General features: G+C 40.4%; 1 protein-coding gene across 1 annotated transcript; it reads right to left on the reverse strand.

Annotated features, from left to right (window-relative positions):
- Positions 1–11,234: 11,234 nt before the first annotated feature.
- Positions 11,235–17,509, reverse strand: LOC140185956 (melanocortin receptor 3-like). The gene has a single exon (XM_072239759.1). The coding sequence runs from the start codon at positions 17,259–17,261 to the stop codon at positions 16,284–16,286; it is 978 nt and encodes a 325-aa protein (XP_072095860.1). The 5' UTR covers positions 17,262–17,509; the 3' UTR covers positions 11,235–16,283.
- Positions 17,510–17,770: the final 261 nt, after the last annotated feature.

The following is a 17,770-nucleotide window of genomic DNA, read 5'->3' on the forward strand; positions in this document are numbered from 1 at the left end:
TAAATCCCTAGCCTAAACATGGGAAAATTTACAATGGCCAATTAACCTACCAACCAGAGCATCCTTGAATACCTTCCAATAATTTACCTATGACTGAGTCAGGCATATCCGTCTATAACTTCCTGGCTTATTCTTACTGCCTTTCTTGAACAATGGAATGACATTATCACCAGGCCATCAGACTGATTAACTCATGCTGATTTGAATGTATTTCTATGTAATGTTGACTGTTCCATTTATTATAAATTATTATAAATTGCACATTGCACATTTAGACGGAGACGTAATGTAAAGATTTTTACTCCTCGGTAATGTGAAGGATGTAAGAAATAAAGTCAATTTAATTTAATTCTTTCTGTCCTCCAGCACCTCACCTTTGGCAAAGGATGTTTTAAATAGGGCGGCATGGTAACGCACAATGCTTTACAGTACCAGCGACCAGGGTTCAATTCCCACCACTGCCTGTGAATTGTTTGTATGTTTTCCCTATGATCACAGGGGTTTTCTTCAGGATAAGACTTACACAGTGTACGGCAGGGCTCTAAGGAGTATGGTAGATCAAAGGGACATGGCAATACAGATCCATAAATACCCTGAATGTGGCATTAGAGGTTGATAGGTTTGTAAAGAGAGATGGCGAATTGGCCTTCATAAATTAAGGCATTGAGTACAGGAGTTGAGATGTTGAAGTTGTATAGGATGTTGGAGAGGCCAAATTTAGAGTATTACCTACAGGAAGGATATCAATAAGCTAGAAAGAGTGAAGAGAAAATTTTACAAGGCTATAATTGGGACTTGAGGGCTTGAGTTGTAGAGGAAGTTTGAATTAGTTTGGACTAGTGTGGTGAGTGAAACAGGCTTTCCCCCCTCAGGCTGAGTGAGTCTGGAACTAGAGGTAATAGGGTTCAGTGTGAAAGGTGAAATATTTAAGGGGAATCATAGGGGAAACTTCTTCACTCAGAGGATGACGCGAGTGTGGAAGGAGGTGCCAGCAGAAATAGATGATGTGGATTAAATTTTAAGATTTAAGAGAAGTTTGGATAGATATATGGATGGGGGTGGGATTTGGAGGGATAGAGTCCGGGTGCAAGTGGATGGAACTAGGCAGACGATCAGGTCGACATGGAGTATGTGGGCCGAAGTGTTTGCTTCTGTGCTGTAGTGCTCTATGACTCAATAACTTGTCGTATTCTGAATAAATAGTTGTAGGTTCAAGTTCACTCAACAGAAATGAGCCTCTGGTCCATGTGCCGGGAAAACTTAAATTGATGTCCTGCCTGCTGTTGTAGATGGCATAAGGGATCTCATATTACAGGAGCCGGTAGGTTTTTCAGATGACCTCATTGATATTCTTTGTTAATCATCACTGAAGCAATTTATTTATTCAGGACCATACTACTGTTTGTGAATCTTGCTGTGTATAAACTTGATTGAGTATTTTTTTCTATACACATTTTCAAAGATTGCCTCAGTGTTTGTTGAGCACTTGGGAACATGCTGAGATTATGAAAAGCAATTTCATACACAGACTCTTATTTTTTCCCCTCTTATTGTTAACTTCACTGTTATTTAATGCATGTTTAATCCATTTTTTTCTATTGTAAGAGAAGTTGCTTGAAGATGACTTTGTTATCCTTAAACTCACTTTTTGAAGTAGTTTTCAGGATATAGTCCAAAGCAGGCCAATAAATAAAAGTTATTATTAACTTTGCAGCTTTAGTCACATAAGAATCATGTTTCTTATCACTGACATCTGTTATTTTTTTTTTGTTTTCTGGCAGCAGTGCAATGCAAGGCTTAAAAATTAGTAATAAGTAGAGAGCATGTCTGGATATTGACGGTCCTTATTGTTGGATGCTGCCGCCTTGAGGCACTGCCTTTTGAAGATATCCTTGACAGCGGTGGGTGGAGGGGAAAGGTTTCTGCTCATGACAGAGTAGACTGTGTCCGTAACCCTGTGCCGGTGATGCAAACGGTCAGAATGCTCTCCCTATTTCTGTAGAAATTAACTAGAAATATTGGCTCTATCAGCACAACTTAGGTTAGGTTTCAGAAAGTCATAATTGACATTTCATTTTGTCATAATGATTTTTTGTAAGATTTTGGACAAAGTCCATATGCTAGACTGGTTGGCAAATATTAAGCACATGGTGTTCAAAAGAGAGTGACATTCAACCCAAAATGGTCCTTAGTGGCTGTTGGGATAATAATTGTCCAATGTTGGGAAAAGTTTCAGTGCTAACGTAATGGTCTTTCTGTAGAAGCGATGTTTGAGTTATGGTTAGAGACAATGGATGCTTTGGAATGTGAGCCGGGCCTTTTCTCTGGCATGAGATGAGGAGAGAAGTCGCTGGAGAGAACCAGTTGTAGGATATGACCCGGTGGGGAGATCGTGAGCCAGACAGCGAGATCGACTGAGGGTTTGTGAATTGAACTCCAAATGGTGCATATTTGACTGTTTAATTATAATAGGCCCTTTTTATTTTTTTTCTTTCCTTTAAGAGACTACTAGACAGGTATATGGAGGAATTTAAGGTGGGGGATTATATGGGAGGCAGGGTTTAAGGGTCCCAACAGCAATGTGGGCCGAAGGGCCTGTGCTGTGCTGAACTATTCTATGTTCTATGTTCTTTCTCTACTAACCCCTTAGTTAAGAATCATAAATATAATTCTTTTAATTGTATGCAGTGTGCTGTCTGTTGTTTCTTGGCACTGAGTTGTAACAAGCTTGCACATTACACAGCATGCACACAAACCGGGTAGAAATCAAGAATCTAGTTGTTGAGGGAGGTACAGAGGCCCAGGTTTCAAACTGGTAATTAGTACTGTGAGGTTGATGGTATTGAATGCTGAACTTTAATTGATAAACAGCAGGCTGACAAAGGTATTGCTGCTATCCAGATGGTCGAAAGGCCAACGGGGAGTCAGTGCTTCCACCATAGACCTGTTGTGGTGGTAAGCAAATTACACTGGGTCCAAGCAATCAGCAAGGATTGCCATGAATTTGGATCCATTCCTGTTTTAATATACTCGACATATGCTGCATTCAGTCAGTAAGATCCTCACTGGGAAAAAAACATGAAATTTGCCCAAAATATGCTTGACATGACATTAGAATAGTTTGCAGTCATAATATACCAGGCAATTTCCCGTGGAAAGCTCCCAAATGCTTCCTCTTTGCTGCATTGATCCCGTCTAAGGTCATCAGCCCAGTTGAAGCAAAGAATACTCTCAGATTGGCAAAGAGGAACTCAGGGTCTGCAGAACCTGTGAAATATATAGACTGCTTTCCATACCATCATTGCTTAAATGCGTCTGTGATTATCAACTCCATTGCTACAAACGGCCCCTCACTATGAAGCTGTGAGATAGTCATTGAAGAAGAGATTGCAACATGTATCCCTGATGTGAATAGTTTAAAAAGATGCCAAATCATTGCTGGTGATGAGATCTCAAATTATCTTGACCATTGAAAGCTGAGGCTAGCAGATGCTATTTTCAAGGTATCAAAATTGAGGTGCTTTCAATGATGTCTAATTGACCGCCCCAGTACAATATGACCCAAATTATTTTTATGAGCATTCAACTAAGATCATTATTTGTACCCAAAACTTCAATTTATGATGACAGAGGAGAAACACTGGAGAGCTTGACTTGTGACATTATTAGGTCTGAAAAATGACAGGCAAGTTAGAGTGAACACATACAAAATGCTGGAGGATCTCAGCAGGGCAGGCAGCGTCTATGAAGAGGAATAAATAGTCAACATTTCAGGCTGAGACCATTCATCGGGGTTGGAAAGGAAGGGGAAAGAGGCCAGAATAAGAATGTGTGGAAAGAGGAACGAGTACAAGCTGGCAATACCAGGTTATAGGCGAAACCAGGTGAGCAGGAGGAAGGAGGATGTAGGGAGGTGATAGGTAGAAGAGGTAAAGGGCTAAAGAAGAAGGAATCTGATAGTAGAGTCCAGAGGACCATGAGAGAAAAGGAAGGAGGAGAAGCTCCAGAGGGAGATGATGGGCAAATTAGGAGAAGACAAGGGGTGAGCAGGAAGCCAGAATGGGTGAATGGGGAAAAAGGGTAGTGTGGGGAGAAATTAACAGGTTAGAAATCGGTGTTCATGCCATCAGGCTGGAGGCTGCACAGACGGAATATGAGGTGTTATACTCCTCCAAACTGAGGGTGGCCTCATTGTGACTGACATGTTAGAATGTGAATAAGAGGAAGAATTAAAAATGTTGGCCACTGGGAAATCTCATCGTTTGTGGTGGACAGAGAAAAGGTTCTCGATGAATCGGTCTCTCTATCTATGTTGGGTTTCTCTGAGGTGAGCATCGGGAGCACTGGATATGGCTGATGAGTCCAAAAGACTTTCAAGTGAAGTATCACCTCACCTGGAAGGACTGTTTGGGCACCTGAATGGCGGTGAGGGAGGAGGTGTTGGGGCAGGCATAGCACTTGTCCCACTTGCTGGGATAAGTTCAAGGAGGGAGATCAGTGGGGAATGAAGAAGGGAGTCATGCAGAGAGTGATTCCTGTGGAAAGTGACGAGTGGGAGAGTGGGAGAGCTGGGTTTAGTGGTAGGATCCTGTAATAGAGAATGACGTCCTGATTGTGGAGCCCTGCGGGTGGTGAGTAAGGAGAAGGGGAACTCTATCCATATAAGGTGGGAAAATGCGGTGGGGGTGAATGCCCAAGAATTGGAGAAGAGCCCAGTCTTTTTCCCCAGATTCTCAGACATGCAGAAATCAGGCTCCAACCTCAGAGGTCACTCCACAATGCCGGTCACGAGTTTGAACTTCGGGCCTCAACTTCTGGATGAGAAAGCGCCTCCAGCCCAGGTACTTGTGACTCCTTTGGGCCTCTGTCTTCAGTCTCTAGCTTTGCCTTCTGGACTTCACTGGGTTTGACCTTCAGGCCTCTATCTCTGGACTTGCATTGTCTTTGGCCCCAATGACTCTCACCCATACGCACTCAGATTTCCCATTCAGGACCAGTCTCTGACTTAGGGATCAGCAGTCTTCTCAGTGCCTGCAATACGACTATACGATTTCTGGGATCGCTGACATTTGACAGCAGAGTGCTCTGACCTGGACTTGAACTCTTGTCGAACTCTTGTCCAGTCTGTTAATTTACTACCCCTGATCTGCTAGCTTTCCTTCATTCCTGTCCCAAAACTCTAAATTGACCCCCAGATCCCCCAAAGCCATCGCTACACACCCAAAAATATATCTGAGCCATTGGTCGACATTGCTGCTTGGTGCCATTGTGACACATGGGTGGTCAATTTCTTTCCCTGAGGGATGTGAATGAACCTGATTTTCTCTTATAGCACTCCCTACTTTCATAGTCAATTTACTTGACTTTCTTTTTATTCTCAATATATTTAACTTAATCCCCATGGGTGATGAAATGATGTTCTAAGTGTTGAGATACTGCGAATTGCCCACTATTTTACCGTGCATTTACCACGCCCATACAAACCACAGTTGTGTTTGCTGTTGGAAGTAGGGGTCCTAGACCTATGCACCCATGGGAATATGTAAGAAATCTCTAGGCCATATTTTCTGAATACACTTCAGTTTTCCAACACCTGTTGTTTATTTTCTCTTGCCAGTTACTAACTCTGTGCTCCCTCTACTGGACATCATGTCAATTGCACTGATACGTCATGCTAATCATGCCATAAGTAATGCTTTTGCATTTTGTTATAAACTTCAGAACTAAGTTACAGATCTGTGAAAATCGAACACCCAAAGGACTTTCAAACAATTCTGAAGAATGTATGTTTAACCTTGAAGTATACCATTGGAAGGTAGTCCTTTGTGAAAGATTTTTTTTCTATTTCATGCAACATTTTGAATCTGCAAAGTTTAGCTGGAGCATTGTATTCAGCTCCTTGAACATGTTGGTAATAACTGGATGAATGCGCAGAAGCTGAATGCATATCTCCACGAATAGTTTTGAAAGGCTACATTCCAAGGATAAGTTGGGGTGAATGATAGAAGCAGACTAAATTTTGTGTGATATGATGCCATGAAATAATAAAGCTTCTCGGTCCAAAATGAGTTTTACAATGGAACTTTTGTTTCCTGTCATAATTGCAGAGTAGCTCCATGGAGCTGGAAGTTTCTTTAATGTGTTGTAGAACTTTGGAGTAAGTTTTACTTGAGTCAATAAAAAAAGCGAGGTTTTTTAGTAGAGTGGCCACTATGGAGCAGCTGTTGTATGAGTGGGCAGTGTTGGAGTGGAGGACTGAGACTTTGAGTCAAGAGGCTTCAGTGTGAAGAGGCAGAATCATTATATATAGCATTAGTTTCATGTAACACAAAAGATACAAAATACAAAATCACAACAAAATAAATAAAATAGGGATGCAGGATGAGTGTTGCTCCGAGATGTAGGAGCTGGTGGACTCCATTGTTGTTCCTGTTGACCACATCTGCATCAATTGTTGGCTGTTTGAAGAACTCAGGCTCTAAGGTGATGACTTAGAACCTGAACTTCAAACAGTGTGATGCATCAGCAAGGGGGAGAGTTGCCTGGACACTGTGTTTCAGGAGAAAATCACACCCAATATATTGAAAATTTCAAATTCAATCTGTGATTCGGGACAAGAGGGTGTGCTTTTGAGTGAGGAGGGTGATGGAATCCTGGAGGTGGTGTTGGTGGAGCCTCAGCCTTTGAGCTTTCCCAGCATGTTGGAGATTATTGCTCCCTCTGTGGATGAAAGTGGGGGCCGTAGGAAGTATGAGCAACCAAACCATGGAACAGTTGTCCAGTTGTTCAGGGAGCCAGGTGCCGGGGGGGGCGGGTGTGGTGGGTGGCGTGGAACAACAGAGATATAGTTCTGATTGGGGATAGTATAGTCAGAGGAATGGGTTTAGAATGTCTCGTCTGAACTGCAGAGGAATTTGGAGTGGGAGGGGGAAGATCCAGTTGTCATGGTCCATGCGGGTACCAATGATGTAGGAAGAACAAGGAAAGAGGTTCTGTTGAGGTAATTTGAGCAGTTAGGGGCTAAAGTAAATGAGAGAGTATTCCAATAGGACAGGCTCCACCTCAACCAAATTATATTAGAGGGCCAGGTAGGTGAGAAAAAGGTGTGGGGGAATCTGTTGGTAAAAAATGACATCAAATCCTTAGAAGGAGATGACATAGGATTGGAGATATGGAATCCTGTGAGTAGAGTTAAGAATCTGTAAGGGTAAAAAGAGCCAGATGCAAGTTATATACAGGCCACCAAAATAGTAGCCAGGATGTGGGGTATAAATTCCAACCAGAGATAAAAAGAACATGTAAAAAGGGCCATGTTACAATAGTCATGGGGGTTTCAATATGCAGGTAGGTTGGGAAAAGCAGGTTGGTGATGGATCCCAAGAGGGGTAATTTGTTGATGCCTACCCCCTCCAACCCTATCTATTGTTTTGTGTGTTCTCAATGTGGTTTCCTCTGTACTGGTGAGATCAAGCAGAGACTGGACAACCACTTTGTCAAACATCTGCATTTTGTCTGCAGTGGTCATCTTCAGCAACTCCCCTCCCCTGGTTAGTCTACAACCCAAAGGCATGAACATTGAATTCTCAAGTTTCAGGGAACACCTGTTCCTTTCTCTCTCTTTCTGATCCTCTCCTTAATCTTTGCTATCCACATCCTGTTCAGCTTCCTTTTACTCAACTTTTCTGGTTCCATCTGCGTATCATCCACACCCCCTGAGCCATCTGTTCTGGTTTCATGGAACATAGGACAGAACAGCACAGAACAGGCTCTTGGGCCCACAATGTTGTGCTGACCCAATTAAATTAGTAATCATATGGGCAACCTAACTAGTCCCGTCTGCCTACACAATATCCACATCCTTCAATTTTCTTCACATATGTGTGCCTATTTAAATATCTCTTAAAAATCCTTAATGTATTTGCCTCTACCACCACTCCAGCAGTGCATTCCGGGCACCTGCCACTCTCTGTGTAAAAAAAAAGAAAAAAATTCCCCTCACATTTCTTTTGAAATTACCCCCTCTCACCTTAAATACATGCCCACTGGTATTAGACATTGCACACTGGGAAAATGATAGAGTCTGTCTATTCATTCCTTTCATAATCTTGTAATCCTGTCATAATCAGATAAACCTCTATCAGATCCCCCAGCTTTTGCTACTCCAGGGAATACGGCCCAAGTTTGTCCAACTTCTTGTTGTAGCACATCCAGCAACATCCTGGTAAATATCTTCTGCACCCTCTCCAAAGCCTCGACATCCTTCCTATAATGAGTCGACCAGAGCTATATGCAATGCTCCAGATGTAGCCTAACTAGAGTTTTGTAAAGCTACAACATAACTTCCTGATGTTTGAATTCAATGCCTCAACTTATAAATGCATGCATGCCATATGCCTTCTTAACTACTCTGTGTAGGCACTTTCAGAGGGCTATAAACTTGGACCTCAATATGCCTCTTGCTCATCATCACTGTTAAGGGTCTTGTACTTAACAGTGTACGGTCTCTTTACATTTGACCTACTAAGTGCAACACTTCATACTTGTCTGTGTTAAACTCCATCTGCCATTTCTCTGCCCAGAGCTGCAACTAATCTATATATCACTGTATTCTTTGCCAGTCTTCTACGCTACCCACAACACCATCAATCTTTGTGTCTTCTGCAAACATACTAACTAACCCACCCAGCTACCATTTCAGCCAGGTCCTTTATAAGCATCACAAACAGCAGAGGTCACAGTACAGATTCTTGTGGAACACCACAAATCACAAAACTCCAGTTAGAATAAATCCCTTTGACCACCACCCTCTGTCTTCTATGGTTAATCCAATTTTGAATCTAACCACCTAACTCAGCATGAATCCCAGACATGTTCTGGATGAGCCTCCCATGAGGGACTTTTTGAAATGCCTTACTAAAATCCTTGTAAACAACATCCACCATCCCACCTTCATCAGTCACCTTCATCACCTCAACAAAATACTCAATAAATCAGTATGACATTACTTATCTTGCACAAGGCCTTGCTGGCTTCCCTAATTAGGCTATGGTCCTTTAAATGCTCATAAATCCTATCCCTAAGAATTCTCTTCAGTAACTTCCCTACCACTGATGTGAGACTCATTGGTCTATAGTTTCTAGGATTATCTTCAAAATGGGTCTCGAAGCAATTCCCTTAACTTCTTTTACGTCTTTTTATTTCAGATATGGTCCTACATACAGCCTGTAATCTACATTCGGGCCGATCAGGTGATCTGGTGCTTTGCTCTCTCTCAGAGTGTTCCACAAGGCTGTGACCTAAGCGTGCGGCACAGAGGTCAAGAAGCCTGGAGACGGAGTGCACTTGCACCTCCCTCCTCACCACCATTCAGGGCCAGAAATAGTCCTTCCAGCTGAGGCGACACTTCACCCGCAAGTCTGTTGGTGTCATCTGATGTATCTGGTGTTCCTGGTTTGGCCTCCTCTACACCGGTGAGACTTGATGTACGTTGAGGAACCCCCTCACTGAGCATCTTCACTCCATCCACCACAAAGATAAAACGGCATTTCCCAGTGGCTACATATTTTAACTTTATTTCCCATTCCTATTCTGACATGTCGGTCCATGGCCTCCTCTATGGTCACAAAGATGCTACTTTCGGGTTGAAACTGCAACACCTCATATTCCATCTGAGTAGCCACCAACCCAGAAAGGAGAAGGTGATGGACAGGTTAGGAGAGGAGGAGTAAGAGGCAAATGAGGATAAAAGAAAAAGGAGTGGATGTAAAATTATTAGGAGTTAGAGAAAATTGTTTTTTTCCTGGCTCCCCTCTTACTCCTGCTCTTCTCACCTGCCCATCACCTTCCTCTGGTGCTCCTCCTCCTTCTCCTTCTCCCATGGTCTACTGGCCTCTCTGATTAGATTCCTTCTTCTTCAGCCCTTTACCTTTCCCACCCATCACCTTCCAGCTTCTCACTTCATCTCTCTTTCCCCACCCACCCACTGTCCCTCTCACCTAATCTCAACCTATTATCTGCCAGCTTGTACTCCTTCCGTTCCCCCACTTCTTATTCTAGCTTCTGCCCCTTCTTTTCCAGTACTGATGAAGGGTCTCAGCGTAAAATGCAAACTGTTTATTCCTCTCCATCGATGCTGCCTGACCTGAAGAGTTCCATCAGTATTTTGAGTGTTTTGCCTTTGATTGGCACCCATACATTTCTCACTGCTCAGTGCACTATGCATCTAGTGTATACTGCATAGCGTAAGGTTCTTCAACAGCATCTCCCAAGTCCATGAAATGAGATATTAAGACAGTAAAAATTGATTTTTCCACCTACAAACTCTCCTCTGAATTATACCATTCTGACTTGGACATGTGTCACTATTTCTTCATTACTGTTATGTTAAAATCCTTGAACACTCTACCTGAAGTTCTTGAAAGGCCATGCTGTAGGCAGATCTTTATAACAAGGGCTACAGCGGTTCAGCATGTTGACTCACCGCAATCTCAAGAACAACTATGGAAGGGCCATTCACATCCACATCTTGCGGTTTAATTAAAAAGCAGTGAGCTACTACAGCAGTGATCCTTTAGCTTAGTACATCCCTGGTTTTGAGTAAGAAGGTGCATTGTTACCCCAATATAGTCCTAATGAATGATTGCCTCAGTTCTCCCTCTGAAGTCTTAATATTATTCAATAGTATAATTGTATATAGTTATCTACCTGGACATTTGGGTTGTAAGAGCTCATAAGTCACTCCCTACTGACAGGAATCAACCAGTCAGAATTGTCCATATGGCTACATTGGGACCATTCTGAGAATCCAAAGCTAACATAATTCCTTCTGAGGAAGATTAGCCTAAGGCAGCACAACTCACAAGATGAAGGAGGTAAAAACTAACCTTCAGTAGCAGTAAAGAAAGATATTATTTTTCATAGAAAATTTGTAACCGTCAACCCCACATATTTATTTTTTTATTTTTATTGCATCAATACCAGGCAGGAAGAGGTGAGGTGCGAAATAGCCCATGGATTTGCTTCAAGTGACTCCCTGACTAATCTCACCACCAAAGCAATTAGTTTCAACACCCAGTACTAAACAACCAGTGGAATATATTTATTGAGCTATGTAAGAAACTATTTACCACATTCCTTTAACAGCCACATTTTGCTTGTTTAAATTGGCATCTATTTTATATTTGTCAAGACATAGATTTATTTAAAAATACTATACATAATATACAAATGTAGAATCACTAAAATATTTTGTTATTCAAAAAGGAAAAAAGTGAAAGTAAGTAATTAAGCGTTCCCAATTTATTGATATAAGGTTCATATTTTGAAATTGGAAAAATGTTTGGAATATAGCAGATAGTATTGCATAACACAATTTACAACAATAAATTCTTGACACCAATTGCTCAATCTTTAGCTCTGAAGTAGACAGTTACACAACATTTTGCATTTCAATACTGCAAAGTGGAATTGCACAGCATTAAACAAGGAGTACACTTGTGATAGCTCGGGATCACTGTATATGTCATCAAAATAATATACTACAATCTTCTGCAGTTTTCTCAGTGAAGTCAAGTTTATGATTTTCCCTATATAAATTTTAAGACTTTGCACAATGTATCTGTCAATGCAGTATAAACAATGCTTGCATCTGAAACCTTGTTAGCCAGCCAGCAAAGAAATGGCAAAATAGACTGGGTTAAATTAGGGACAGGAAAAGGTCATACAGCCCTCAAATCCATTCTGACATTGCATTAAGTCACAGCTGATGTCCAACTAAATTCCATTTAACCATTTTTTCCATGACTACAGAGAGCCTTAACTAATAAATATGGAACTCAGATAAATGTTCAAAATGCATTGTCTTTGGTGTTACTTAGAAAATGAAATTACAGGAATGAAATGTGTTTAATCTTAGAAAATTTTCACATGGCAACAGTTTTCAATTAGAAATATCCTTCTGAGGATGGAATATATGCTTGAACATATTGTAAATGTACCCATATTGACGGAAATACTTATCTTTCAGTGTATTTTGTATGCATGTGGAATTTGTGAAAATAATAATTTTCTAGTCCACCAAGCAGCAATTTATGGGAAGAAAAGCATGAGAGAATGAAAGAATTGTTCTGAGATCTGGCATTGACTCGGTGGGATGAATGGCTCCCTCCTATGTTAAAAACAAATATAAGGCATAAACTTTATCCTTCCTACAAAAGAGAATAATTTCACATCTTCCTATATTACAAAAAAAAATCCACTGGAGAAACTGTGTGGGTCAAGCAGCGTCTGTGGGGGTGAAGGGGAAGAAATTATTGTTATTTTAGGACAAGATGACGCATTAGGATTCTAAGATTTGAAGACTTATTGCCTGGTCTTGAGGAAGAGTTCATACCCAAAGATATCGACAATTCCTTTCCCCCAATAGATGCTGCATGATCTGTTGTATTGTTTCGGCAGATTGTTTGTTGGTCCTCATTTGAGCATTTGCAATCTCCTTTTTTAAACCTTTCACCGACTTAGTTTTGTTGCCATAAATCTTTGTATTGTTCACTCTGACTTTTCATCGGGGGTACTAATATAAATTGTAAATATTCGAGGGGCTAAGACCTTCCTAGTAACTACAATGACATTTCTCCATGAGATAATTGTAAGCAAAACACTAATCTCTGCCAGTGTCAAATACTGGCTGGCTCAAATACATTAAGAATATTTTCTTAGTCAAGAGGCCAAACATGATACCATATATTTATTGGTGACATGTCACATCTACATTCATTTGTCTGCCCCATGTAAAATGGTACTTAAAAGAATTTTCTTTCTGCCTATGAGCTTGAAGTACACCAAATCCCAGCAAGAAGTCACACATTCCAGGTTTTTGAATTGTGCATCCCATGCATTTATACTTTTGCAATATACAGCAGATAAACAAACAATAAAAGGTTACACTGTCCTTAAAATCTGAACAAGATTCCTGGATCTTCCAGAGATTACTAGCTTCAATAAGCTTCCTGCAAGTACATACACTTGTTTGGAATACCTAGCCACAGACCGTCATATCTAGTTTGTGTAACCTTTAACCAAGAACAAAGGAAAATAAATATTTCATTCAATTACATGAACAATTCAGGCACAGACCAAATGCCTATTTGGTTTCAGTTGGCACAATTAAACACAAGTCTTTGAACATATTACAAACATATACTTCGGTACAATTAATTAGTAACAGAAGACTGCTCAAAATACTAAGTCAACTAAAGTACAAATGTAAGCAGAAGTATTATTATCTGCATGAATTAAGTAGTAGTAGCAATATTGCCTAATAGTGAAACTATCTTCCGTGAAGAACACACATCACAGTTTTCTATGGCATTTTATTCTGCACTGGATACACCCATGGCTCAGCTTTTGAATAGGCTGCTTGGTGCAGAACTGAGCCATACGGAAAGAAAGTTTCAGATAATGTCCTCTGCTTGTTTAGTTGATACCAAGATGTCTACTTTCCCTGTGATGTGAATTTGGCCTCAGAACATGATCAGACCATTCAACAGTAAAGATCTTCCTACAACCACATCAGCTTGTTGTTGTTTAAAGTTCCGGTTCAATAGAAAAAAAGTTGGTTATTTGACCCTATTCCTTGAACGTCAAAATAAAAGATTGTTATCAACTTCAGCACGGTGGGGGGGGGGGGAACTGTGTGAAAATGAGAGGAAGGAGTTACATAACTTCAGTTTTTTTAATATTTTGTAATCATTATTAACCGGACTTAGTCTGGTGAGAAGGGTATGAGGACACCCAGCAGGACTAAAAAAAACAAGACCTGACAAAGGGCGGATGAGCTCCTCGTGAGCCAATGGCCATCTTCCGTGGAAGAGATTAAAGCCTCACCATGTATCTATGAATCTTATGCTATGCACTTAGTTAGAAGAGACATGATGAACTTGGGCGCTGCACCGTGTGCCTGGACTGCCCAAGGCCTCCGCCTAAGAAAGGGCCGAGCTCGAAGAAGCGGCCACGGCTGGAAGCCGACACGGTCTCGGGCTCGAGTTCAGCGGGGGCGGCGGTGGGCGGTGCCAAGGCGGCCAGCAAGAACAAGCTGGAGGAGAGGCTGTACTCGGTGCTGTCGCAAGATCGAAGAAGATGGAGGTGCATAGCCGCCAACCCTGGATTCAGGACGGCACCCACTGACTGAATGACTGAGTCATTATTAAACTGATATGAGATTACAAATTCATCAATTGTCAAAATGCAGGCAGTCAGTAGATCATTTGGCCCTGCTTGGACATTCAATATAACCAAGGCTGATCCTTTATCACGATACCATCTTTCCACTCTCTCCCTTTATTCCTTGACACTTCTTGCATCTAATGCTTCTCTTTGGAAAAAAAATCAGTTGCATAATGTTGGCAAAAATAGTGTTCTGCAACTGATTTTCAGGGAAATTTCTTTAGCCAGGGAGTTCTGAATCTGTGGAATTTTTGCCACTTGCAGCTGTGGGGGCCAAGTCTTTTAAGACAGAATTTGATAGATTCTTGTTTAGCTTGTGCATAAAGGGATACGGAGAGAAGGCAGGAGATTGGCTCTGAGGAAAATTGGATCAGCCATGATGAAGTGGTGGAACAGACTCGAGGGGTCAAATGGCCTAATTTTGCTCCTATATCTAATGGTCTTATAAAAATCTTAAAAAAATTATGTATTTAATTAAGCAAATTTTATAAGTGTGTAAACCCTCCGCATCTTGCAAGTAGATGTGTTTACTAAAACTGTTGTGTCACACTGTACTTAGTAACTGTCTACACAGAACCACTCAATGTGCAATCTAGTTTACTAAATTTCATAGATGGTTTTAATCAAATACAGTTTTCCCAAGGTGCTCACAGTTTCAATTAATAGGCTCTGTTCCATTCTAAATCCTATTTTTGAAAATGTAAACCATTTTTGTACCAACTTCCATACAATTTAATATAAAAATAATCTGAGTGCAATATACTTCATATATTTAAAGCACACAAAGACACAAAATATAGGTTCAATCATGTTTTTAAAAATTACTTGACAAATATCGCAGTCTAGTTTGACAGAAACATTTGGTCTAGAGTACCTCTGTCGGATATTGCAAAGATAAGATTCAAAAATATATAAGTTCTGTTGAATTTGTTAAATTCTGCTCAATATTCTTCCAAAAGACACATACAGTAGCTTCACATACAAAACATGCATATCTCAGCAATGAGACCTAGCTTACACCATGTACTGTAGTTCATCTCTAAGTGAATAGATAGTCCATGCAAATGATGCCTAACACATTTAAAACAGTGCATTGTAAAAAATTGGGATTCTAAAACAGCTAATACCAATGCCGTAGAAATGTAATAAAGGCAACAAAATACAGAGAGGTTCAGAAAGGAGGATGCATTAAAAGAGTGATTCTGTTTTCTACTATGTCTGGCTGTAAGCTGAAGTGTGGTCTTGGAAGAGAAAATAATTGAAGGAAACTCATATATTACGCCCAGAAACTTAAGAACAGAAATAAGTTCCTTTTAAGCATGTTATACTTTCATGAATGGCTCACCTGCCAAAATCAAACAATCACTTTAGTTACATACTTAATTGAACTTATTACATAGGGAAATCCAAGACTCAGTGTGCAAATGACTGCTAACCATAGACATACATTGTTATTATTCGTATAATTTACCATAGATCTTAGAAAGCAGAAAAAGTAAACAATTAATCCTCCAGAGAATTGTAGATGCTACTTGATCAGACATTGAATATTAATATGAAGCAGTTGCAATCAATAAAATGCCAACTGATGAAGCAGTATATTAGACAGGAAACAATTTTAAATATTCACTTTAATGTATCATTCATTATGTGCAAATATCTCTCAGAGTTTAAATTGTGCAGTCTTCATTTATTGCAAACACATTAAGCTGTTGTCTACTAAAGAAACATAAGTATCATCCTTGTATGAATGTTAATAAATGTTCATTATTATTTATTAATCACATCATTTTGCATTTGTGTAGCCCAAGAACATGGCCTGCAACGGGAATCACAAGATATTAACTACTCTTAGCTTTTCACAGTTTTGCAAACCTGCAGTGAGTATTTGCAGCAGATATATCATGAAGGGTTTGATACTGTGTTCCATCTTCCAAAGTTCTGTCCACATGGTTTCTGTATGCACTGATTGATTATGAGATTTACAGATGTAGGTTCAAGCATCACTTTGGAGCAAAAGGACCGTTGTTCCTCACAGTATTTTGTACCAGTCAAAGTTATTACTTGCAGCGGAAGTTGAAATTCATGCAATAGCAGCAAAGAATCTCTTTGAACGTCTTGCGCATCTCTTGACTCCGGAAGGCGTAAATAATCGGGTCAATGACTGAATTGCACATGATGAGAATCAAGTAGGTGTTAAAATGTGAAGTGTAACATATGCAGTATGGGTTTTTAGGGCATGATATAATCATGATGAGGTGAAGGAAAAACGGTGCCCAACAGATGATAAAGATTCCAAGCAGGATAGTGATGGTAATTGCCCCTTTCATACACGTCCTCTGATGGACCGCACCGGGGACTGGGAGTGTAGCGATTCTTTTAATGTGTAGTCGGGCAAGCATGAACATGTGGACATAAAGAGTAGTCATGAGGAAAAGCATGACGAAGAACATGGTGATAAGGCAAATGATGACGGTTTGACTGTCTGAATATATGATGAAGATGATACCACAGAAAATACAAAAAACCCAGATAACTATGATCAAAATAATCGCTCGCTTTACCGTCATGATGCTGTGGTAGCGCAAAGCGTAGAAGATCGTGATGTACCTGTCGATGGCAATGACCAATAGATTGCATATTGAAGCTACTAAAGAAATGCAGATCATTGAGTCAAAAACATTATCCATTTGCTGAATGAGCTGGTCATTTGCCACTAAAAAGCCATTCTTTAAAAATGCCATCACTATTGTCTCCAAGGCATTGGATACACTTACCAGCATATCAGCCACTGCTAAACTACACAGGAAAAGATACATGGGAGAATGGAGGTTTTTGTTCTTAGCAACTGCCAGGATGACCAAGACGTTTTCTAAGAAGCTGATGATGCCCAGACAGAAAAACAGTTCAGCTTTAATTGGCACCTGCTCACAAAAGCTTGTGTCGTTCCTGTTGTTCAGGGTGCTGCTTTCATTCAGATCCTCTGTGCTGTTCATCATCGCAGGATAAAAGAAGAATGCTGAATGTGTCGAATTCATCTTGACAATGACAGAGTTGTACTTCTAGAAGCAAAGCTTAAACAGAACGAAATTTGTTCTCTGATGCTTCAGGAAAGTTCCATTAATTCATAGTGCAGAGGCTTGAGGTTGGCATATCATTCTTCACAATTTCGACTAATAGTAATTGATCCCCTTCAGGCCACCACAAGACCAATTGCTGTTGATTTAAAGGGTACCAAAACAGAAAGTTCCCTACTTTTCTTTCTTTCTCTTCATATGCAGAGAATTAATGCATTCCTTTAGATGTGCTGACTGATGTTTCAATGCATTTATAGTGCACTGACAGGCAATAGCTCCTCCCTATCCTTTGAAGATTTAAAATGTCCATTGAAAGTACAGGGTTATAACTGATTGGCAGAGAATTGCTCCGCCAGTCAGCAGCGATGTTCTGGAAATGTGGGATGGTCTTCATACTCTTTAGTGTCATTATGCTTGTAACTTGGTGCCCTCTTGTGTTATTATTTGTGAGTGCACATCTACAGTGAAGT

The sequence above is a fragment of the Mobula birostris genome, chromosome 2 (assembly GCF_030028105.1).
Source record: "Mobula birostris isolate sMobBir1 chromosome 2, sMobBir1.hap1, whole genome shotgun sequence".
Taxonomy (NCBI): domain Eukaryota; kingdom Metazoa; phylum Chordata; class Chondrichthyes; order Myliobatiformes; family Myliobatidae; genus Mobula; species Mobula birostris.

Coding starts and splice junctions, on each gene's coding strand:
- LOC140185956 (XM_072239759.1), bottom strand. CDS start 17,261: ATGAATTCGACACATTCAGCATTCTTCTTTTATCCTGCGATGATGAAC.